Below are 25,406 nucleotides of genomic sequence, written 5' to 3'. Positions count from 1 at the left end.
TATATAATATATGTACTATATATATATATAGCCTACTATATATTATATAATATTTTTCACAAAAAAAGTTACTCTAGTTATTTCACGTTTTAAAGTCAAGATATAATACACCTACAGGGGTTTAGCTGTCTACCAGTAGTTTAGTTCTACACTTCAACTCGCGCACACAACACCAATGGGTCTAGGACTTTCTGCCCTATAGATAGCAAGGTCTGAGAGGGGCAATTTACTTTTACTAACATTTATACATGCAAATCAACATCGAAAGATACTAAATTGTCTGTGGGTTCTTGTCTCTCACGTGAAACATCAAATATAAAGTTTATTTCGTGCTTCTCAATTAATACATTCACAATAGCTATAAATAATGATGTGACAGATATGAATTGAGATTTGTAACTCGTGTATTATCTTGCCAATTCAAAACAGTAATATTCAACAAAAGAGTCTTTAAGATTATTTTTTTTATTTTACTTATATACTGTACCAATTAAAATTTAGACATATTTATATATCTTATGTCATGATGTCAAATGCAAAAATGAAAGGGCCCATAAAAAGGTAACCCCCCCCCCCCCCCCCCCGAGTGCCACAAATCCCTAGCTACGTCACTGACTACATGACAAATATTTTAGAGAACTAAAACATGAAGTTAGTTTTATATACCAACAAATCCAAATTGTATATATCTTGCACAATTAGACCCACACATCAAATGTTGTTAATATGAGACTGAACTTGTTGAATTTTTTTTTATACTGGTGAAGTAATTCTTATTACAGATCTAATTTTTTCGTAACCTTGTGGGCAAATGAAGTTTCAATTCTGGGTAAAACGAATATAAAAAAAAATTGAGACCCAATAATTATAATTATAATAATAATCTTTATTATCCATTAGAAAATTAGTCTTACAATATGTGAATCACACCAAACAAAACGTTATAACTATACCAAAATATACATTCACACCAGACTCACTCATAATTTACATATGAAATGTTTATATCAGATAGTTGAAATCTATTTAATGATTGGAACGAAAGAGTATTTTTGCCTGCTTGTCTTTGCTATCGGTGTCTTGTATCTTTTGTGTGATGGTAGAATCAGAATGTAATTAATTTCTCTAGACTTGAATCTTAACAAAGTCACGTAGTTTTAAAATGTGCAATCGAGCTGTACTGAACATTCTCCTTCAGATAATGAGCACACACAAACGAACTTGTAGGCTATTAACTCCAGGATCATAAAGCTAAACCCATATACAAACACGCATGTACAAACTCCACTATAGGATCATAAACCTAAGCACATTTACAAACAATCATGTACAACTTCCACTATAGGAACATAAACCTAAGCACATATACAAACACGCATGTACAAACTCCACTATAGGAACATAAACCTAAGCACATATACAAACAATCATGTACAAACTCCACTATAGGAACATAAACCTAAGCACATATACAAACAATCATGTACAAACTCCACTATAGGAACATAAACCTAAACCCATATACAAACACGCATGTACAAACTCCACTATAGGAACATAAACCTAAGCACATATACAAACAATCATGTACAAACTCCACTATAGGATCATAAACCTAAACACATATACAAACACACATGTACAAACTCCACTATATGATTATAAACTAAACACATATACAAACACATATGTACAAACTCCACTATAGGATCATAAACCTAAACACACATACCAACACACATGTAACAGCTCTCCTATGAGATCACAAGCCTTAACACACATAGAGGCACACATGTAAAAAGTCCACTATAGGATCAGAAACCAAAACACACATTCAAATCCATATATCGTTAACCGTGGGCCACAGATACAGATGACTTTTTACTTCATCTGCTCTATAGATCGCAAGGTCATTTGCCTTCACAAACTAACAGGAATGTTTTTCAGGCGATAGAATGACTCTTCCATCGTTTTCCTAAACAACTTCTTGACCTCACAACCCACACAAAGAACCAACGCTGCTTCCCACATTACTGGTTCGTCCTGTGGTGATGCTTTTATGTAGACGGAAATCTAGTCTGCCGGTCAACACCCTGTTTATATTCAGTTATTAAATAGAGCGCCAGTTCAAGGAATGACTGCAACCTTTTGTCCAAGACGTATCATTTGAGGCTCTACATTTATTAATATTGAATGTGTAAAAAAATGTTATTAACAAAACTTTCTTTCCGATGCGATGACAACTGAATCAAGATCTTGAGTTTTATCTTTTACAGTGTTGGAAAAAAAATGTAAATTTGCAAACCATAAAAACAGAGTAGGCAATTGGTTAGATCCAAACTTGCAGTAAGTCAAACAAAAAAAAAAATCCTTCGCTTTTTAAGACCGCTAATCGGGTTTTGTCTGCGTTAGATGTGGCAAAATATGTAGACCACGACAAGAAGAAATACTGCACGAAGCCTTAAACTTTAGGACTCAAAAGCTAGTTGAAAAGTGAAAAGGTAGTGATTTTAAGCTTAACATTAAAAGGTCTACAATATTTCATTAATATAATTTTCTAGCTGCAAGATTTTGTATTTATACATCTATTTAGCTATACACTACATCTTTCAGTTTATAGTTGAGTTATAAATACAATTCTATGTATTGCAGAACAAAAAATGTACACAAATGTTTCTACTACGAATCACATTTGATAACTGGATTTAGATCTAATTACCAAACACAATCTTTCAAATCGTTATAAAAGTAAAAGATAGATAATAAAAGTGGAATTCCAAAAAGAATATGATATACTGATAAGCCTTTTACACCAAAACTTACAGAGCTTTCGTTTATAGTTTCGACACTCAGTGATGTTATAATAATTATAATGGCAATGTCTTCGTTTCCTGAAGATTAAGAATGAGTGCAGTGTTTCACATGGCACAGTTGCGATCTGCATATTTTCCCGCTTTTCGTGCAGACAAAGCCGTTGTCCGCAGGGCGGTCTATTTAAGTTTACTTTCCGTCTTCTGCGCCTGTCTCCAATAATGGCTTTTCTTTGAGTCTCAAATGTTTGTCCCACAGCATTTGTAAGAGCTCTCCAACTGTTCCTTTGCGAGGCCATCTGCTGCCAGCTTCTTTCCTCTATGCCAGTGAGGTCAAAATGGCGCCTGAGTTGATCTTCATAGTGTCACGTGTTTATTACGTTTATTTAACTGGCAGATCTTGATACTATAAACTTGTGACATATGTGGGTTCGGAGGTGCCTTGATTATAGTTCAAACACTTTAACAAGTAATGAAGTAACAAAGTGCCGATGTTTTCTTTAGTTTTAATTATTTAAAACTTGAACTTGAAACAATAAATGTATGTACAAAGATATATATAACAGATATAGGATTCAGTGAAATGTTCAATAAAATGAGTAAATATTTACTTTAAAAACTAGCGACTACTAAGTCTAACTTTCTAGCGCTCTCCCTCGTCTCAAGCTAACAGTCCGCCTTTTATATCTTTCTTTAGGATAAAGAACAGTGACAATTCAATACCCATCCTTGACTCCTTGACCCGTTTACATTTAATTTTCCTTTTAATTGTTTTTGTCATTTAACCTACGTTAATTATGTTTCCCTGCTGTGGGTGTATCATAGACCAATTGGTAACCTTTTTGGATATTTAATTCACTTTTATTCTTTTCTTTAAGATGTCCAATTGAAATTTTTTTAGGTCCGCAGTGAGGATGTGACACTATCACCACTAAGCGATTACTGTTATATTTTCTTGTATTTGTTTTATATTCTTCTCGAATAGTTTTCCACAATTCATTAAATTGTTGAATGTTCTCCCAGATTTCTTTAGCTAGATTTTCATTACACGTGACACATTCCATGAAGCACAGATCTCCTAATGTGTGCGCCCAACGAAGCTTGCAGTAATTAATTTGAGTGCATCTTCCATCTTCTGAATCGTAATACAATTTGCAGTTGGATTTATTCGCTTCCGATTCGTCAAAAACCACGTGGGTGGCCGTGACGGCTATAATGGTCCAGGTCTCCTTTTCAGCATTTTCCTTGTTGATACAATCTGAGCACCTGCATGTCTTGGCCTCTTCATTTTTATAAATGTCAGCTATACGGCCACTTCCTCTGAGCAATGAGTCTTGTCCCTTGCATTCACTACCAGGATACCTTGTCTCTGTAGTTTGCCAAAAATCTGAACGATTCTCGCTACTATAGTTGACAACTATTTGGACTGTTAATTTAACCATCTGTTTGATCAGCTGAAAAAGATTTTCTTCTTGATAATCTTCCGGTAAATCGTTTATGGAGAATTTTGAGATTTCAAATTGTTTGTCGTGTGGCTTAGGACATTTTTCTTGAGCCGTTTTGTGATCCGTTTCATTTTGTGATTCTGCAGTTTCATGTGTTCCTGTCAACAAGTGACATGAAAATTAAAATTAAAATTTGAAATGGTAGGTAACGGTATATCAAAATACAAAACTACATTCCACACAAAACTAGTAGCGTCTTTTCACCTTTCGGTGACCGCTAAAAAAGTCAAATGTTGTTTTTTTAGCAGCCCCCAAAAGGGGGAAAGACGCTATTAGTTTTGTGTGAAATGTCTGTCCGTCTGTCCGTCCGTCCAGTTTAGATCTCGGAAACTAGAAAAGATAGTGAAAATCCGCCATCATAATATTTTAGTCCATTCAAAATTCTGATGCAACGGCTACTTTTTTCTTTTCTAAAAGCGAAAAAACTAATTTATTAAATCGCTTATGCGAGCAGTTTTTTCATAAAAATTCACAACTTTTAAAACTATTCACTATTAATAGTAACAAACACGATAGGCTCTTTAGTAGGGGAGATGACTATTAAACATATTTTCAACACATTTTGTGGAAATGGTTTTAGACTTTTGTTAATTTTTTTCACATTTATATTTCTACGTTATGTAAGTTCTGTCCTACTATCTACTATATTTACCCAAAAATAATGTTTACTTTTTTTAAGAGAAAAAAATCTAATTAGTATGCATATTCGTTGGACATAATTTAAAACAACAATTAATAAGTAGGTTTTCATATTATCGCGTGAACTGCAGTGTTATACACCACATTTAACACTTAACTAAAGGATTTTTTTAAGGAAATGTTTTTCTCTTTTTTTGAGGTTTTTGAATAAAAACAATTAGATCTATTAGATATTCATTATAAGACATCAGTTAGGCCAGGTTCGCATTTAATTTCACATTCACTTTCACCTATCCTTTGGTCTGCTGGACCACCACACTAGTTCTGTCAACCTTCTTTCTTCATTCTTCTCTGTCATTGGTCTTTGATAGAATTTAATTCTGATGTTCTTTCTGAAAATATTGAGACCTGCCTATTTACCTGCCTGGGTGGACCACTTTGGGGGCCGATTTTGAATTTGTATTTCTACACAAACTGTCTTTGTAGCCTTGTTTTATTTAAAAATGTTTACATATTATTTTAAATAGCTTAATTATGTCTACATGAAAGTAATATTGTACATGGCCGAGTCTTAAAAGAGTGATGTAGACATTAAAGTGTTGGCTATTAGAATTCTGGCTTCATTAATTCCTTATCGAATAAGCCATTGCGCTTGTTTTTTGTTTTGTTGTTGTTGTTGTTGTTTTTATGTAACACGTTACGTTACGTTAAGTCGCTATGAGACCATTTAAGCTGGAACATCATTTGAGACAATGCCAACATGATAAAATAGATTAAGATTTGAAATACTTTCGAACACTCTAAGTTCAGAATATACTCACAGTAGAAAAGAAATGTTTTATTAAACATCACAAAAGAGAAGAGGTTCGTGAACGTTTTGCAATATTTTTACATCTATATCAAACTCCAGAAAACATCACACTATAGGGCAAAACATTGACTTTGCTAGCCATTGAAGAGGTTTTTTAACCTGTTTTACACATTCCTATTTCTGATATCATGATAAAAATTCTTCTAAGCAACAATATTGTTCAAATGTTTAATGGTAAAATGAGTAAGGACACTGGAAGGTTTTTACTTGCAAAAGACATACTTGTAAAAACAATAAAAGCTGGACTAGTTAACCTTGTCCGATAATATAGTGTTATTATTATCATATTTTCGTTTTGTTATGAATAAAAAAAATCCACAAAATAACTGTTCTTTGTCTCAAACTTTGATCAATTGCTCCTTCACACTGAAGTATTATAGTTGCCTAAAGGCTTATGTTTGACACTTTTTTTCCTCGAGTTCTTGGGTGCTAAAGACCCATTTTCAAAACAAAGAAAATTAAGCAGAAATCGGATATAGTCTATTTAACAGACATGTTTAATGGGGTTAACTTGCATCTTCAAGGGGCTAACCTAAATTTAACTAAAACAAAGGCATAATCTCCTGTAATACATATTAAATTTCATTCTTCTTCATTTTAATTTGAATTTCATCAATGAATTTATTTGGCCTAGAAATTAGCGAGAAAAACATATGAAATAAATGAACTTTCCACAAAATGCAGAGGGTCCTTGAAAACTGGAAAACATGTCAAGGGGTCTATGAGACAAAAAAGGTTTGGGACTGAGATAAGACTGTTCTTATTCGTATTAAAGTATTTAAATATGTTCATCTTTCGTATCATGCATCCTGTAGTCAGTTGATACAGTCGGACTCAACGCAGATATTAATTACTTCTGCACATTCGGACACAATCTTCTGATCGTAATAACACATCACACAGAAATGCGATGACATTATAATGTAAGCAGTGGGTTCAAAGGGGTGAGTGCCTCATTGGGTGACACCTATCAGGGAGTAAAAACCCAAGCGGAAAAAAATATTTTGCAACAGCAGACAATTCAATTCATACAATAAGTGTCTGTGGCTACATACACGAAAATTCTTAAAAATGATTTAATATTTATACACATATATTTTGGGTAGGAATTCCACCAAAATGTCTTAAATGTTACATTATATTTTACATCACCAGCAAAACTTTAAATCGTACTGTAACAGTAACATTAAGACAATTGCTTTGATTAACAGAACTGTTTTCATCTAGCTATTGAGATGTCGGCTAGCACCATTATATCAATGTTTATTAAATGATTTAAATTTAAAAGATAGTTTTAATATTGTACGCTTTAAAATGCTACGTTTATCAACATCTTTTATAACATCGTATATAGGCCTATACACACATATATCTTAAAAATACTATTCCCCGCCATTATTACCCAAGGAATGTGGGGCGGCCATAGACATAAATAAATATAGACTGGCCAATTAAAGAGTTTTATGAAACGAAAATTTGTGACTTGCAATTTTGTGTACTTTATTATAAAGCATTTATGAGCAGTATAAAAGTGCTTTTTTTTAACTTTGATACAAACCTATATATATTGTAAATAAGGAGGCAGTGTAGATTTGTTCAATCTCTAAGAATGAAAATCATGCAACTTTTCATAATTCGGAAATCCGAATACAATAGATATACATGTTTTCAAGTTACATGAAATTACTTCCTTTTTTCAGTCTCTATGTATTTATGTCTATGGGGGCAGCATTTAGATCTATAATAAAATAAAAGTCTAATATTTAAAAGTACAAGAAATTGTATAGGCACTGATAACGAATAAAGTGTATTTACCATAATTAAACTCGAACTTCGAGTGCTGTTGTCCCATGGTTCCTTTTTAAAAACTGAGTAGGCCTAGCATCAAATTTGAAATATTGTCAAAGCAGAAACTAAAAAAAAAACGAATGCTGTAATGTTGCAGTATAAAATGTAGACTAAAACCTAGTTTAAAATTTGAGATTTTAGAACGGAAGTAAAAGGCAAAGCTCCTTACAAAGTTGTGGCCTACTACAATGAAACACAAGAGTAGACCTCAAAGTTTCCTTGCACAAAGCCCGGAGCCCGGATATAGAAAACACTTAACACAGTTACACACTGGGAGAGACATGTTGAGCTGGAAATGTGTGAGTGTGTGTGGGTAGGGGGAAGTGAGGAAAGGGTGTGGAAGCTAAAGCACGACGAAATGCTGCTTGCTAGCAGACTATTTTTTTTTATTTTTTTTTTTTTGGTCAACAATGACCAGGCGTTGTTAACTATGAAATGAAACTGAATGTTAAGTATTTCTAAGAAGTGCGTTTACAATGGAATGGTACGCGATACCTTTATTTGAATTTCAGGAATGGGATGGTCTTCTTTTCAGTTAGAGATGTTTAAATGAATCAAACTTCTTGGGTTCTTCAAAAAATTAGAATTGAAATAAATAAAAATCACTATTTAAACAATACAAAGCATGACTCTAGTCATTGTCCCTAAACTTAGCAAGCTAGAAATTGACAAAATTTAAATTTAAACTTGGCGAAAGGCATTTCTTTTTAATTTTAATCTTGACGCCATCCTTTGTTTGCATCACTGCTTTTATTAAATCTTAAGGTAGGCACTGTATCAATGACAATCATAAAATGATCTAAGATAGGATACAACTTTAAATGTTTAACACATTTCTTATACACAACAACAAATAATATAAATAACTCAATTACATTAACAAGAGTAATGTTAGGCTAACTTGCCATTCAATACAAAATAAGCAGTCTTTAAGTATAAGGAGCCTACTTTTAAAATAATGTTTTGGGATATTCGATGCGTTTAGGTCACCGACTAAACTGTGTATTTGCATCTGTGATAATTTGGGGACTGAACTATTCGATCAAAATTGCAGACTTTTTTAACATTTCTAAAAAAATGTATTAGCTATTATTATTAGTAAACTCAGTCATGGTATAAAACGTTTTGAAACTAATTAGTTAAACATAATCTTTATGTAGGGGTCAGAAGAACTTCTTTAAGCGCTCTTGCATATTACACGGCATCGACGTTACCACTTCACTCTCATCTCATAGGGGCATAGGACACCAACCAGCTTCTTCCAGGCGTCATGTTCTGGGCGAGTCTTTCCATCTGTCCCCATGATTTGCACATCTGCTTCAAAATAGCCGCGCCGTCTCCTCTTTTTCATTCCTTGGGTGTTCAAGGTTAGGGCTTGCCTTGATGGATGCAGGCTTGCTAAGGGTTTAACCTATCCATCTCCAGTATTTCTGAATGATATCTACATCAATGGGCTGCTGATTTGTACTTCGCCACAAATCCTCATTCGAGGTCGTATCTAGTCAGCGGATCATAAGAATCCTCCTAAGTCAGGCAATGACGAATACCTTTTTATCGTGGTGTAGACGACGGTTCTTCAGATCTTTCCTCCATAAAGTAGAATTCAACAGCAACAGCAAATTTAGATGTGAAGATAAAACGCTGAAATGGACGAATGATTCCTTGAAACAGCCGTCCCTTGTTACTGAACTCTTTGATGAGGAAACCACAGTTAGGCTTTGTACTTGTAATTCTAGCTACGCAACGAATTGGTCTTAAAGTTTCAACTCCAGAATATTAATTTGATCAGAGAATTGTACAAACTTTTTTACCAGACAGAGCGAGTTGATATACGCTTTGTTAGAAAAATCCTTTCTGTCCGAAAGCAACTATCAGCACAGTGATGTGGAGCACTCTAGAGCAGGTCAAGACACACATTCGCCAAATCTTGCTTCTGGAAAAGGATGGGCTTTAGGGCGAGAGAATGAGGTCGACGTGTTGTGCGAATCCTCCTCATTTTAATCATTTTTTTTTAACACAAGTCACCTTCTCTCTCCCCCCCCCCAAACATATATGTTATAAAATGAACACCTTTTTGTCTACACTTACTGCAGACAATAGAAAAGCAATCTCTCTATCAAGTCTTTAAAATAGTCGATTCTTTTGTTTGTTCTTCTTTTTGTGTTCAATGTAGTCACACTTTTTATATATCCTTTTATGTAAATAACGTAACGCAATGACAACCGGGTAAAATATTTCCTTCTTTGGGTTACTGTGGTTAGGTTTTCTTCAATACACACAATAAAACAACAGAAGTATTTATTGTTAGTTAAAAATGTATTATGTTTATTAGTTATTCACGTTTTTTTCAAAATTAAATATCTAAATAAAGACTATAGCGATTACAATTTTTAAGCAAGAAAAGGATAAATAAAGGAATCAAATATTTCCTAATACATTCCTTTAAAAAAAATAATTGAAAGACCATACAATTATTTTGACCATAATGAATGTAGGCTAATCTTTATTTAGAAAATCCGGTTAGAAATAAGCAAACGTACTAACATGCTTGAAATAACAGACATTAACCCAACAAGACATATTCTAAAACGTACAATGTAAAAAAAAAAGCCCATATCAAAATATCAACTGTTGATATAGAAGTAGAGAATCTAGAAGAAGATTATAGAGCCTGGCTGGCATAAACGGTGACCTAAAAATATAGAATAATAATTATATTAAACAATTCTTAACACATATGATTTAAAAGCTGCACATAGAACTTGTTTTTATTTATCCTTGACTAAATTACCTCAAAATGCAAATTAAATGCATGCATATTAATGTGCAGATCTGGGTAGACTTGCCACTTTTTTTTTTGTCTTAAGGCAACTAATTGTCTGCATTTTAATCTGAAGATGTACATTTTTAAATAATAACAGATAAGATAAATATGATAGAGATAGAATTGTGTAAAGAATTGTCACATGTGTTAACTCTTTATTATTATTGTGATAGGTATAAACTTTAGGTAGATGCAATTATAGCTAGACCAAAAGTATAGCGAAAAGTCCCTACTAGACATATTGGCAGGCAGGCAACATTGGATGTAGATATGGAAACTCACTTGGCTGGTTGCTTTTAAGGATGGGACTGAGTTATCCATTTCAAATATAGTGAAGTGAAGTTCCCCTTACAGACCGTGAGATCTATAGCGCAGATGATGTAAAGGTCATCTGTTTCTGTGGCCTACAATTAACGAGGGTTTCCTGTGGCTAGTGCAATGATCAACCGTCTTTACCTGTCCTCAACTAATGTCAGGTACCCATTAGAGCTTGGTGGACCCAGAGGTGCTCTAAAGATCCCAAAATTAAAAATACTATTCTTCACCAGAATTCAAACCCGGGACCCACGCTTCAGAAGCCAAGCGCTTTACCACTCGGCCACCGACATTGTTAGGCCACAAAATGTCAGCCTCCGACCTCCCCTCTCTTTGTTACCTGTGCTTATATTGTAAAGCTAAAGACTGATAACGGAAAGAAAGGAACTGAATAATCCATCGAAACCTATTGCGAATGACTGCGAATAAACTGAGGGCATAGCACCCCCTTCATAAACTGAGGACATAGCACCCCCTTCATAAACTGAGGACATAGCACCCCCTTCATAAACTGAGGACATAGCACCCCCTTCATAAACTGAGGACATAGCACCCCCTTCATAAACTGAGGACATAGCACCCCCTTCATAAACTGAGGACATAGCACCCCCTTCATAAACTGAGGACATAGCACCCCCTTCATAAACTGAGGACATAGCACCCCCTTCATAAACTGAGGACATAGCACCCCCTTCATAAACTGAGGACATAGCACCCCCTTCATAAACTGAGGACATAGCACCCCCTTCATAAACTGAGGACATAGCACCCCCTTCATAAACTGAGGACATAGCACCCCCTTCATAAACTGAGGACATAGCACCCCCTTCCCTTCCCTCAACGTTGCAGCTGTTCTGAAAAAAAAAAAGACATCCTTTTTTAAAAATGGTTTTGTGAACATATAATTACATCTCATTCTTCATCTGACACGTGTCTTCTCAATAACAAACTAAAATTTAAAATAAACCGAAACAGTTGCTAATAACGGTTAACAATTGCGGGGCCCTATGCGAAAAGGATTGCGCATTCTGGGCAGGGGTAGGCATAGTAAGTAAGAATTTAGATTTTGTATTATAAAATAAATCCGTCTTTGCATTTTATTTATTCTTTACTAAGTACAAAATAAAAAAGCCGATAAACATTCAGATCTGTCTTCTAGATTTACTATCAACTAACAAAATATCGCTTTTTAATTTATTTTTAAGAGATGGAGAAAGATTTATATCTATATTTATATGCTAGTGACTATGAAAGAAAAAAAAGCATTGGAACTGCCTGTTTCGGTTATAATTCATTCGCCCTATTATTAAATCTACATTTTTATTAAATGAAAACTGACAATGCCGCTTTTTTTTTTAAATCGCTCGTGAGATAGTCGTTTTCCAGTTTTGACTATTCTTCAAGATAATTGTATGACTTTCCAGGAGCTTTTAATAATTTCAGGACATTTCCAAGAACTCCTGGGAAATAATAGTTTATAGATTAATGGTTTAATTTAATAGTTTACACTTAGAATTAGCATGGGGTAGGCACTGACGATTAAAAATAAAAATGCATATTTATATAGGCCTATAAAAATATATTTGTTTATCTAAAAGCAGAGTTCGCAACAAATTTACATTACAAGTTTTGTCTAGGTTTTAAAATTGCTTTTTTGTCGGTGATTTTCAAAATAAAAATAACATAGGCCTATATTCGGGGGGATGACTAAGTGACAAGCTAAACAGCTAAATAAATAGATCTTTTTTTTCCAAAAAGAAAAACAATATTTTGTCCTGTACTCGAAGCGTTTATTTTGCAAACTAATTCAAGGCAATTAATTTAAATTTAACTCATAAGTTAACAAGAATGCAGTTTCTTACAGGGGCGTATCTAGGACTTAGGGGCTTAAATTCTTTAGGAGCCCCTGCATTTTGATATTCGACATCATTACATGAGATAAGGGCGTAGTATTTAATGTAAAAACAAAATTCGGACACTCATTTGGTGGTCCCCTCAAGTGGAGGACCCCGGGGGAATTTTAAAATTTGGATCGCCCTACTCCACCCTGGATACGCCATTAGTTTCTTTCCTACTTGGGACACCAAGTGGTGCTGTGATTTAGTTGTCTATCTTCTGTTGTACCACTATGGACGTACTCCACTTTAAACCAGTCCTGTCCGTAGAGATACACTGGGGCTCCGCTGCTTCCCTCACATGTAGGCGAGTCATAAAACAATTGATACCCAGTGTCATTTTTTAATTTATTTTTAAGCTGTTCATCAAGTCGCCCTAATGAAATTTTTTTGGGCCCACCATGAGGATGTGATACCACAACCACCAAACGCTTGTAGTAATATTTTCTTTCCATTTTTTCCTTTCTCTCATCCAGTGCATATCTATCGTGAATAGTTTTCCACAAAACATTAAACTGTTTAATTTTGTTGTCAATGTTGTTAAATAGCTCTCTGTCACACGTAAAGCCTTCTAGGAAACACAAATCTCCAGAGTCGTGTGACCAGCGACATTTGGTGCAATTAATTTGTATGTAATTTCCATCATCAGTGTCGTAAAATAGACAGCAACTTGAACTGTTTGCTTCGGAGTTATCAAAAACCACGTGAGTGGCCGTGATTACTATAATTGTCCACAGTTCTCTTTGGACGTTGTCTTCTTTGCATTTGGAGCATATGCAAAATTTCGGGCCATTCTTATCTTGGAAAATGTCAGCAATACGGCCACTCCCAGTGAGATTGGTCTTTTTTCCTTTCCACTCGCTGCCAGGATATTTAGTTCTAGTCTTTTGCCAATAGTCTAACCTTTTTTCGCTACAAAACTGAACTTCTATTAGCACTGTTAATCCAGCGATTAGCTTGACGAGTTCAAAAAGATCTTGCTCTTGATAGCCTTCTGGTAAATGTCCCATAGAAAAGTCAATAGTTTGTATTTGACTTTCATGCGGCTTGGAACATCCTTTTTCTCTCTCCAATCTTGTCTCTTTATCGCCTCTCTTGTGTTGTGCCGTTTCATGTGTTCCTGTCGACAAGTTATATCAAATTATGTAGATTGTTTTCCATATTTAGAAAAAGGTAAGCAATTTTTTTTTTAAAATTTAAAAACAAAATACAAAATACATGTTTCTGAGATTTCAAAATATGAAAATTCAATGTTTCTCTACTTGACTTTTTTGTTTTGTTTGACAAGTTTCAAAGGTTTATCACCCTCTGGCAGGTGCGCCACACGCACATGGGCGCCAAAAAAAAAAAAAAAAAAAAAACAAATATACTTTTCTGGAAATTTTCAATTCTTAAAAATTATTTTAACAAACAAATATTTTCATATAAAAATAATTACTTATTGCATGACTCGATCACTTGTTATCGTTATGCTAATTCTAATTCTACAAGAAACTTTCATTCGTGTAAAATCTGATGTAGTCACAGTGTTGGAAACATTGCGTTTGTTTATGAAAATAGGTCAATAGGCATCTTAAAGAATAATCTCCTTTTCAATAAAAAGAATCAATTTTACTAATAACAAACCTGATTATAAATTATAATTCAGTGAACAGTAGATGAGTAAAACTGTTATAAAAGTACAGTTCACTAAAATAAATAGAGCTGGCACTGATTACACCGTTACTTTAACATGCTCCAAACAGTCAACGATCATCTTAAAGTTGTGTCTTAAAGCGCTAATAAATTCGTATTTCTCAGTTCATAGTGTCTCACTAAAAATATGTAAATTTAGCACCAACGCGCTTGCTTAGGATTGTTATGGACGAAAAAGATAATCTTGATGAAACCAATAGCTTTAGTATATCTGAAACGTCATTCAGGTCAATCAAAACAAGTTTAAGTCTGTGGGACGCGCAACGGAGCCGGATACAAGCATGTCTTGTAAATAGCTTGTGTTGCTGAGCATTTGCTAAACTGTTAAATAACATACCTATATTCGTAATATATTTTTGTCCGGAGCCGGATATTGAATCAGAAACCCCAATAGTAACAAACCATGCTGAGATTACTCCCTTAGAGCACGGAAGAGGAAGCGGGCAGTGAGTTGTAAGGTCGCTTTGTCCTCGTACAAGGACAGACCTTTTGCCGCACATGGACCATTATTCTCTCTCTCAATCCCTTGCGATTCCTTGTACCGATCGACTCTCATGCAGAGCTCGGCATTCATAAAGAATGCCAGTAGGTCGACTTCCACAAGACATTCTGTATGTCGATTTAATAGAAGGCAGGAGAGCCGCTGGTCGCCCACTTTTACTGTATACGGATGTATGCAAACGCGACATGAAGCTCTTCAAAATCGGCACTAGCAGCTGGAAAAAAAGTGGCACTGGTTAGATCCACATGGAGATAGAGCGTAAAGGAAGGGTCTCGGCTTGCAGATGTCATACACAACAGAAGCAGAAAGAAGGGTGAAAATGCAACTGCGCCTGCTGATTACATTTGCCCAACCTGCTATAGCTGCTGCGTATCAAGGATTGGCCTCTTTAGTCACACAAGAAGTTGCGAAAGGAAAAGATCGTCTCTCGAGACGTAAAATGCCACAGATGCTTACTGACCAATTAGCTGGAGAATAGGGGTGGGGACGAACGATTCCTTAACTATAATATTTTGTTCGTAAATGCAGCATCTACATAACTAAAGACTTTCGACATTTGCTCTTGATGAGATTAAACATAAGTCGAGTTACTAATTTTAATCATAAACTGCCATTTAGCAGCTTGAGGTGTTACACTCCTTTTTACATCCGTGAAGAGGAAGTTTTTGTATAATCATAGACTTTATGCAGGTTAATATTAGTTGTAATATATTTCTGCTACCGATTAATGATTGAGCTTTAGAAAAATCGATTTGAAAAATTCAGAAACACCACAAAGTATCAGAGTTCATTTTTAAAGTGTAAAACAGTCGAGTATTTTGTAGAAACATAATTATTGTCGATATTTTAGTAAGCAATACATTCTAATGTTATTTGTATTTTATTATTATTAAATACATTTTTTATATATAAGCCTTTTATAAGCCTTTATTTCTATGTGACATTCATGAAAAATGAGGGAACGGTGCGCCAATTAAAAAAAAAAAGATTTACTAATGTAATATTTTAGGAGTTCGGGAAACACCCATTCAGGCCTCCCGGAACACCAGAGTTCCGCTGAACACAGTTTGTGAAACACTGATCTAGTTTATGAAGACCTTTACAAAATCATTTCCTATGGTCAAGGATTATAAAACAAAGTGCAAGCTCGACCTATAATGTATTAAGGACAAAGGCTAAATTAAATCTCAGAGCTCAGGAAACTGAATTGTTATTATCAAATGTGAATTTTTCTCCCGATTGCTACATACAAAACACGATACAAGTAGAAGTTGTGTTAAAGCTGCAGGAAGAGCTCTGATTTTTTTCTGCTGGTTTACAATCCTGTGACTTTAATTTTTTTTAGAGTTGTAGCCTACATTTGTCTTAGTACAAGGTATTGCTCTTTTTCCAATTAGTTCTAACGAAAGGCTTTTAAACAGTATTTCTATTCTAAAACATCTATATTGTACACTGTTCAAAAAATTATATTGGCACTAGTAAAGAAACATGTATTTACCATAACGATACTTTGAGTTCCGACCTCCCATGATTCAGTTCCTACGATGTTGTATTATCAAACTGTAGAAATCTTGTATATGTACAGTCACATTTCTAAGCATAAATAATAAATACATCTATTGAATTAATTTTTCCGAAAAAAAGTATACATTTTCTTTCTAGAGTACGAAATTGATATAGCCCTGGTTTCTTTTTCTTTCTATTTTTCAAAGATTGTACATAGACTTGTTAAAATACAAACAAAACAAACAAAAAACATGAATTTAAAAAGAAAAAGAGATAAATCCAGAAGTCATGGACATACAAAGTTTACTTTATAGGAATTCAATTCCATAAAACACAATAGGGCTTTCTAGATTAACAATAACTATATTACCTACTTACATCAGGCCACAGAATTTTTTTTTATACAGAAATGTATTAAATAATAACAATACCAATGCAACCTAAAAGATGAATTTCTCCGGCGACAACAATATCACCCAGAAGTTGTCAACTACGAGTTTGAATGTCAACTAGTTCTAGGTAAGAGTTTAAACAGTGGATCTCAAGACAACAACAGACAACGCTTCACATTATTTTTTTTTTACCAACATTCAAGTGCTCTTCTCTCTCTCTCTCTCTTGACATCATTCTTAGCTTACATCATGATGATAATTTAAACAAAATGAAATAAAATATCCATATAGGTATGAAGAGCATCCATATTTGGGTGGTTATTTAGGGTTCTGACACTCTCGTGTATAAGAAACTTCTATTAAACTGGTTGCAATATTATATATATATATATATATATATATATATATATATATATATATATATATAAATATTGTTGTTGTTAGCCTACTTTAGTCGTAATGTCTATGATTCATCTCGTAGAACACGTTTTCATATTTTAGAGAGACACTGCCGTCCACATATATCGCAGGCTAAGGTGATTTTCTTTTTGGTGGTAAAGGAGCTGGCCATTTTCCGTGTGGCACGCTTTTCTTCAAGAATCGAGGCCCATGTTTTCTCGCTGTCAATAGCTTTCTTGGTCACCGTCTCTCTCCAGCTAGTGCGCTCTAGGGCTTGTCTCCCCAATGGTCAGGATCAATGTTCACGATTTTTAGGTCCCATTTTATCACATCCATGTAACGGAGGTGGGGTCGACCAGTTTTTCTTACCTTTAATGTTACGAACTGTAATTAAAAATGTTTTCAATATGTTTGAATATAAAAAAAAGATCCTGATAGAGGGTAAGTTTATCATTATTATTATTATTTGTATTATTTATATTTGTACTTGTAGTAAGTAAATTAAAGCTTCCCTTTTAGACGCGGTGGCTAAGTGGTTAAGTGCTCGGCTTCGAACCTGGGGGTTCTGGGTTTCTAATCTTGGAGAGAACTGGGATTTTGAATTTCTGGATTTTATTTTTGCCTCCCCTGAGTCCACTCATCTCTAATGGGTACCTGACTTTAGTTGGGGAAAGTAAAGGCGGTTGGTCGTTGTCCTGGCCAAATGACTTTCAATTCGTTAACCGTTGGCCATATAATAAGATGGCCTTAACATCCGCAAGGTCTGTAAGGGATACTTTACGTTATATACTTTACATTCAGCAGATGATGTACAGGCCAGGCTGTTTCTGTGGTCAACTCTTAGCGCGGGTATCATGTAGCCAGCAGAGCATTCAACCACCTTTACTTTTCGACAACTAAAATCAGAATCCTAAAGATCCCGAAACTGAAAATCCCAGTCTTAACAAGGATTCAAAGCGTTTTACCACTAAGCCACGGCAACTCCTATAGATTAATATACTTTTATATAAATGTAGCCAACAGGTTTAGCTGAATAAATGCATAACTTAATGGCTTTTTTTTCTTTGTTTGGTAGCATTCAGCTGTTTTGTCTCACCCCATTCCCATTTCTCATGGTTTGCAGAAACTAGGTCAAGGTTATTTGTGTTGGCTGGAAAAGAAAATTTCCTGACTAAACGTGACAACCTAAATATCATACAGTAAATCATTTTTTGGGAACTATTGCCTTTAGTGTTTTGTTCAAGCGTATCTCAGAGTCTATAGCTCTGTCTCTATATGTAGAATCAGATCATGTAAAGATTATCTTTTTACTGTGGCCTACGGTTAATAAGGTTGTCACGTGGCTAGTACAACATCCTACTCTATCTCTAAAAAGACCTTGCGATCTATGGGGCAGATCATGTTAAGATCACCTTTTCATTGGCTCAAGGTTCAAGAGGGTGTCATGTAACCAGTACAACTACCAATCGCCTTTGCTTTCCCACAAATTATGTCTGGTACCCATGAGAGCTGGGTGGACTCAGAGGCACCCTATGGATCCCAAAATTATAAATCCCAGTCTTCGCCAGAATTCGAACCCGATACTCTCCTGTTCGTAAGCCAAGCACTTTACCACTAGACCACCGCACAAGTGTCTCTATATACGTCTCACTCATCGTGTTTGTATCTGTCTCTCTTTCTGCATCTTCTCTCTCTCTCTCTCTGTCTGTCGTTCTAACAACGCAATGAATCAGTCTAAACGTTTAAACTCCCGAATGTCAACTTGATGTAATTAGCTGCTCACTATTCAACTAGAGTTTCTTTTTCTTTTACGGATTCAGATTTTTATTTCTTGCCACATCCGCTGTACCGGCAGTGATGAGCAGCCTTACGTAGGCCTATATCTATTTAATCAGTTCAGTAATTCACTTTTAATAATGTTACAAACAGTGATAGGTAGAGGTCAACGTATGACCCCGGCGGGATGACACAGCAGCGAGTGTTCTCTGGAATCTACATGTATAAACAAAGACAGGATGTGATGTGACGTGTCCTCACGTGTTGTTCCAGGGGACGAACAGATCTAAGAAGGGGGCAGTTACTAACGAACAGTGACAGATAGAGGTCACTACGTGTGACCCCGACATGATGACACTGCAGCGTGTGTTCTCTCGAATCTACATGTATAATTATAGACAGGATGTGACGTTTCCTCACGTGTTGTTCCAGAAGATACAAGTCTTCCACGCTAAATTGTTACAGTGACGAATTGTTAGAGTTAATAGTCATTAAAGTTATATGAAGCTGAAAGTTGAGTCGTCAAGTTCTTTACAGTGTTTTTATTTGTGTGTCTGCTAGTACATTTAGCCAGAAGATTCAGAAATACGTAACAATAACTTAGTATACAATTCATCCACATTACCAAGTTAATGTAACAGTAATTATGTAAATAATTACACACAATGTAAATGTTGTATAAGGTACATTCCATTTCTAGATACATATCAGGGATAAATAAAGTTCGTATTGTCTAACAATGGTGACTCAAACACACCTAATAATTTCAAAATCATTAGTTACGAGTTATGCCACCTCCCCTTTATTTTTCAGTGCACGATTGAATGAATCTAGAAAAAGAATACAGACATATGTAAGGGTGGGGCCGTTAGGGTTACATTCGAAGTGACGAGAGTACTTACAAGAGAAACAACGGCCCGGGCATGCTACCCTGCCTCATAGTGGCGCCCGGGTGGAAACGATCGTAAGAGGAAACGATTAGGCTAAAGGGTAGCAAAACAAGACTCCCGTGGGGGTGCCTAAGGGGGTGCGAGAGCATCCTCATTGCAATGCGCGGAGTTGTAAAAAAGCTCCCACAACCTTGTCACAATCCAGGCGCTGTTCCTCAAGGGGCCGTTACATAAATGGCGTGTCCTGCACAGTTAGCCTGTTATAGAAAAGGAAAATGGCGGGGGTCTTAGTGTACGCGGTCTCTTGCCGCGAGTCTGACCCACCCGTCAGACAGAACAGAACACTGTTCTCATTCATGCCGGTGAGAGGGAGCTCTTGTTCACTTTTGCTGGCCTAGAGTTCGAAGAGCCGAAGGCTCAACTCTACCTGACAGTTTAAGAAGAGAAACAACGGTATAAAACAAAACTTGATCTACCGACAAGAATGAAATGGGGGAAAATGTTGAAACTGTTCATAAAAAATAACTTCCTTTCCTGTTTTGGTAGTTTATATTATTTTCAACCTTCATTCAAAGATTTTGTTTATTCAATGTCCCACTCAACAGACTTCAAAAATCAATCCATTACATACTTAATATTTAATACCTGTATCTTCTATCAACAGGCTAAGGGATAGGTGAAGGGGAAAGAATATTTTTGAATGACACATTGAACTGTGTGATGAGATGCTATTAATTTATTTTTATATTATTTTCTAATATTATTTTCTTAAAGATATAAAAACCTAACTTAATAAGACTACATGTAGCCTAACAAGGTTTCGCAAAGTTGTTAACGCTGGAAGTGGTAATGGTCTTAAGTCTATCATTATCTATAAAATGCTTCCAATGGTATGCGTCTCAAATAGCCTCTGACAACCAGTACAACTCCTGGCCTTCACGTGTGGTTCAGTTACTGAGCCCGGCGGAACCGTTATCACAGACAGGAGAAGGGGCAAAGGCGAGCAACTAGCGCCTAAACCAGTAAGCTTCCGGCAGAAGGGGCTCGTTAGCCCTGGTTGGCTACCCTTCTAGGAGAAGAAAAACTCTGAATCCGAACCTCCACTGCCTTGCGGCTATACCCAAAAGCGGGAAAGGCTTCAGGAGACAACCCTGAGAAAAAAATCAGGAGCTGGTGACCCTTAGGCAGACTGTGGCACACAGTGGCAGAGCCTGCGGCGCTACTGATCTTAAACTGTATCGAATATTCCGTTCCTTTGGTCACATCAGCTGCGAGGAGAGGGGGGAACTAATGTGTGGGCGACCTCGTTCTGACCATAAACAATGCCCAGGCTTTTATCACACTTTCATAACAATGAGGGTTAGATTTAAGAGACGGCAGGCGGGGCTACAGCCCGGGGTATCCACAAGAAAGGGGCCTCCACAAAAGAGATCAAAATCTGTCTGAATTTAAACGGGTCAGAAATTTTAAGTTCGTTTTTTTTTTTCTAAATTGTTTTGCAATTTTACGGCTAGCTAAAATGCCATGATTAACTCTTTCTCTCCGTAATTATTTACCACATTCTGGTGGAATCAACGTTGGTATCGTCATTTAGGAGAGAAAGAGTTAAGAAGTGTACGCTGGTCTCATGTTTGGAATAAGTAAATACATTTCCGGATTTACGACAACGCGTCTACCAAGTGCCTTACTCTCCTCAAACTAAAAAATATACACTTTAAAAAAAAATATGCATATTAAATATACCAAAAAAAGAAATGAAAAATGTCCCACCAGTATTGGAGAGTTTCACCATGTCAAGGGCCCTAAATTGAGCTTCACATTTTCCAGCTTAAACAACTGTATTATGTAGTGCTGAGATGTCCAAAGGAAGAAATATATAACCTTTTTAAAGTATAGCTTTTTAACACTTCCTGTAGTTTGTACACCAGATACACCAACTATCTATTTATAGTTTTCTCGCCATGTATGAATTTATCCAGTAAAAAACATTAGTACCTATAATATTTTTTTGCAAAAGTTTTGATCATATCATGCCCCAGCTATGCAAGAAAATAAAAGGTTGCTTTAAGTCCTTATCAACAACAGTACAGTTTTACTGTGTTATAAAATGCTACATATATATAATAAACATCACAGCTGTACAGTTATACGAAGTCGTTTGACATGGCAGTGTTTATATCATGAAATTAACAAAAAAAGCTACAGTTAAGCTATAACACTTTCGTTATTTAATATATTACCTTTCTCAGATTTAAGCATTCTAGAAGTTTGTGGACAATCTAAAATAAAAGAAAATATAGTTCCCCTTTCGGAGCTTCTGGTCCATAGGGCAGATGAAGTCTCTTTCTGTGGCCTACGGTTAACAAGGGTGTCATGTGTTGGCACAACGACCAACCACCCTTACTTTTCCTGAACCAATGTCACGTACCCATTAGAGCTGGGTCGACTCAGAGGCGCCCAAAGATCCCAAAATTAAAAATTCCAGTCTTCATCGGGATTCGAACACGGGACCCTCGGTTCAGAAGTCAAGCGCTTTGCCGCTCAGCCACCGTGCTTCCTAAATTTTAAATACCTGACTAGAAATATTTACAATAATATCACTATTTTAATGTATTTGGGTTTTTGGAAAATAATTTTCCCAGAAAAGCTTATTCAAACACCATCTCAACAGAGAGACACAATTTCTAACATACAATAGTTCCACTGACCCAAGTTTCGGTTTCTCTCTGCCAAGGTCAATCACAATCACAAAAACATCAACAAGCGATGTAAATTTGATCGCGCATCCAACACACTTTATTCCTGCATTTTGTCAGTCCAAAAGAAGGAACTCATAAGCACTGACTTGGTTTAGTCATATTGTTAGATACCAAGCACAGATAAAATCATCATTCAATATGAAAAAATTATACAATTACAGAGAAAGCTGCATAGCCAGTGCAACACAACTGGATGGCTTATCTCTTGATTTTCTGCTCAGAAAATATATATTGAGACAAAATTTTAATTTTATTTCTTGGTTATCGTAGTACAAATTTTTGTACATTAAAAAATAAACATGCAGCTTACAAGAATTTGAACCCTGTTCTTTTGGTTCCTAGAACTAACATTCAACGTGAATGCCACACAGCACTTTTGTTTTCAAATTATACTTTAAACTGATGAAATTTAGATACATTTCAAAGTTGATTATAATTTTAGATGGTATTATTTCTTTTTCACCTATAAAATTGTAAGTATTGTATTATTTATTGAAATTATAAATATATAACATCTTTTTCCAACAGTTATCTGCATTGACGAATGACCTTTCAGTATATTATTTTCGTAACACAATGACATAGAGAACTCTATTGAATTTTTAATTAACACAATTTTGCATAAAATATATTTTTCTTAATTATATTGTTAAATCGGCATAACATTCCTGAAAAGATTTTTTTAAATTTAGATTATAAAAAATCTAATACAACAAATTATAATTTATTTATATAATTAAAACACTAATGAATGTTTTGAAAAATTGTACATTTTAATATAAAACCAATAACGCATGGAATATGCTCTTTATTTAGATTGAGTAAATTTGAACGTCATTTCATGTACATACTAGAAATTTAAAATATATTGTTGATAATAACTGACCACTCGGTATCAATTGGTGGATATTAATTGTCCCGGGTTTTTATTGGGGAAAAAAATATCACCAGACCAGAGATGCTTGTATTCATAACCTTCCTTTATCTAGTCCACCAAATTCCTCAAGAGCTCACTGCAATGCTGTTTGACTTTAATTTTGGCTTGATGACAGGTTAACATTTAAAAGCCGGTGCATTTTTGACAACTTGTGGAGGTTTCTCCGATGGTGATGTGGAAAAACGGTCAGATTCATAAGGTTCCTTTGGACCTGCATACAAAGGCACCAAACACACGCCTCATCCGCAACGTGATGTCCAGGAACATTGATTAGCATTGACCAGCCCAGTTTTAAGCATATAGTCTTGACCATAACAACATTAGAACAATGAAGATTCACGCTGATCTGTCAACTAGTAAACACGAACCAACAAAAACATTTAGCATTGTATTTACCGGGATTTCTTTTTGGCTTCCAGGCTTCCAAGGAAACTGGAGTCGGCTGCCTTCGGAAGAACCCCTGTTTCATCGTTTGGCATGTGGGGACATGTATACTACATGTATACTACATGTGTTCATGCATGTGTCTACAACAGAAAACAATAGTCATGATGTCTACAGCCGGAAAAGTGGACAGCCAAATGAACTATGAACAATTTCTGAGGTAGAATGTTACCAGGGCCGGTCCTACACATTGCGGGGCCCTATGCGAAACGGATTGTGCGGGGCCTTTTCTGGGTTGTGATAAGGATAATAAGTGAAAATTAAGATTTTGTTTTAGAATATAAATTTGTTTTTGCATTTTATTCATTCTTTACTAAGTACAAAATCTCTGTCAAATTAACTATACGAGCCATCTACAGTAGATAGTTGTTTTTCAACAAAAAGCTGATAGACATTCACATTTGCCTTTCAGATCTATTTCAACTAGCAAAATATCGCTTTTGATTTTTTTAAAGAGGTCGAGTTAGATTTGATCTATATTTGTATGCCAGTGGTATTTAAGTAAGTTAAGAATTAGAACTTCTTGTTTTGGTAAAAATTCGCCTTATTATTAAATTTTTTATTAAATGAAAGCTGGCAATGCCGTTGTTTTTTTTTTTAAATTGCTAGTAGGATTGGCGTTTTCCATATTGAATGACACCCAGAAATGACAATTTTATCTGTTTTTAAGGAGATTTGCATGTTTTCAGAAGATTTTAATAATTTCAGTAGATTTTCATGACTTTTAAATATATATATTACAATTTCAAAATTCCAGAAACCATTAAATAATAAGTTCAAATGGTTTATTTTAATAATTTACACCTAGAATTCGCTCGGGGCCTTTCGAAGTGCGGGGCCCACTGCGGTCGCATAGGTTGCAGGTGGCCTAAGACCGGCCCTGAATGTTACTTGTCATGAGAGACCATGAAATTTGTTTTCTTTGATTTTGACGATGTAAAATCTTTATGAGCTACTGAATAAAAAAAAAACAAAAAAAAGTTGATAATAACTATTTCAAAAATAATGGATTAACTAGTTATTGAAGTACAACAACAAAGACGTGACATTTTTAGAAAAAATTTTCAACAAGTTTGAGGGCGATTCTTACTATAAATTCTCTTCTAAAAATGTCATTTTAACATTAAGAAAAGGAATTGTGTCGACGGGCTACCAACTTTATTATCTTAGTGAAACCCAATTTGAAATAAACTTGTATAAGTCTTTTAGTCTGTAGATTGGTATGTTGCATACAGTTAAAAAGTGACACCAACAAGGGCGTTTATCCTGTATGGGAGACGACCTTGTGCCAAAGACTCGTTTTTTTTTGTCAAGATGCGAATTGATAGGCGTAGAAAGGTGCCTCCAGAAAATAAATTGAAGACCAGCCTTTCGCCATCTTTCATGAGCTGACATGGGA

At 35.3% G+C, this 25,406-nt stretch overlaps 1 protein-coding gene across 16 annotated transcripts; it reads right to left on the bottom strand.

Annotated features, from left to right (window-relative positions):
- Window positions 1–862: 862 nt before the first annotated feature.
- On the bottom strand, window positions 863–24,099 carry LOC106050703 (uncharacterized). 16 transcript variants are annotated; one of them, XR_008774722.1, is made up of 4 exons: window positions 7,843–8,088; window positions 7,641–7,738; window positions 1,616–4,413; window positions 863–1,228 (listed from the first exon to the last, which is right to left on the bottom strand). XR_008774722.1 is itself a non-coding variant. In XM_056010340.1 (3 exons), the coding sequence occupies exons 2-3, from the start codon at window positions 16,431–16,433 to the stop codon at window positions 3,602–3,604; spliced, it is 843 nt and encodes a 280-aa protein (XP_055866315.1). In that variant the 5' UTR covers window positions 16,434–16,497; window positions 23,960–24,099; the 3' UTR covers window positions 863–3,601. The 16 variants fall into 16 exon arrangements, 15 of the variants coding, with proteins under 15 accessions (XP_055866315.1, XP_055866314.1, XP_055866309.1 ...); XM_056010340.1 differs by lacking the exons at window positions 7,641–7,738; window positions 7,843–8,088 and adding exons at window positions 16,403–16,497; window positions 23,960–24,099 and having other exon boundaries at window positions 863–4,413; XM_056010339.1 differs by lacking the exons at window positions 7,641–7,738; window positions 7,843–8,088 and adding exons at window positions 16,403–16,497; window positions 17,049–17,168 and having other exon boundaries at window positions 863–4,413.
- Between the last annotated feature and the right edge of the window lie 1,307 nt (window positions 24,100–25,406).

This window comes from Biomphalaria glabrata, chromosome 14, assembly GCF_947242115.1.
Source record: "Biomphalaria glabrata chromosome 14, xgBioGlab47.1, whole genome shotgun sequence".
Classification (NCBI taxonomy): Eukaryota; Metazoa; Mollusca; class Gastropoda; family Planorbidae; genus Biomphalaria; species Biomphalaria glabrata.
Note: the sequence above shows the minus strand (reverse complement) of the source record. Positions and strands in the feature narration are given on the sequence as shown.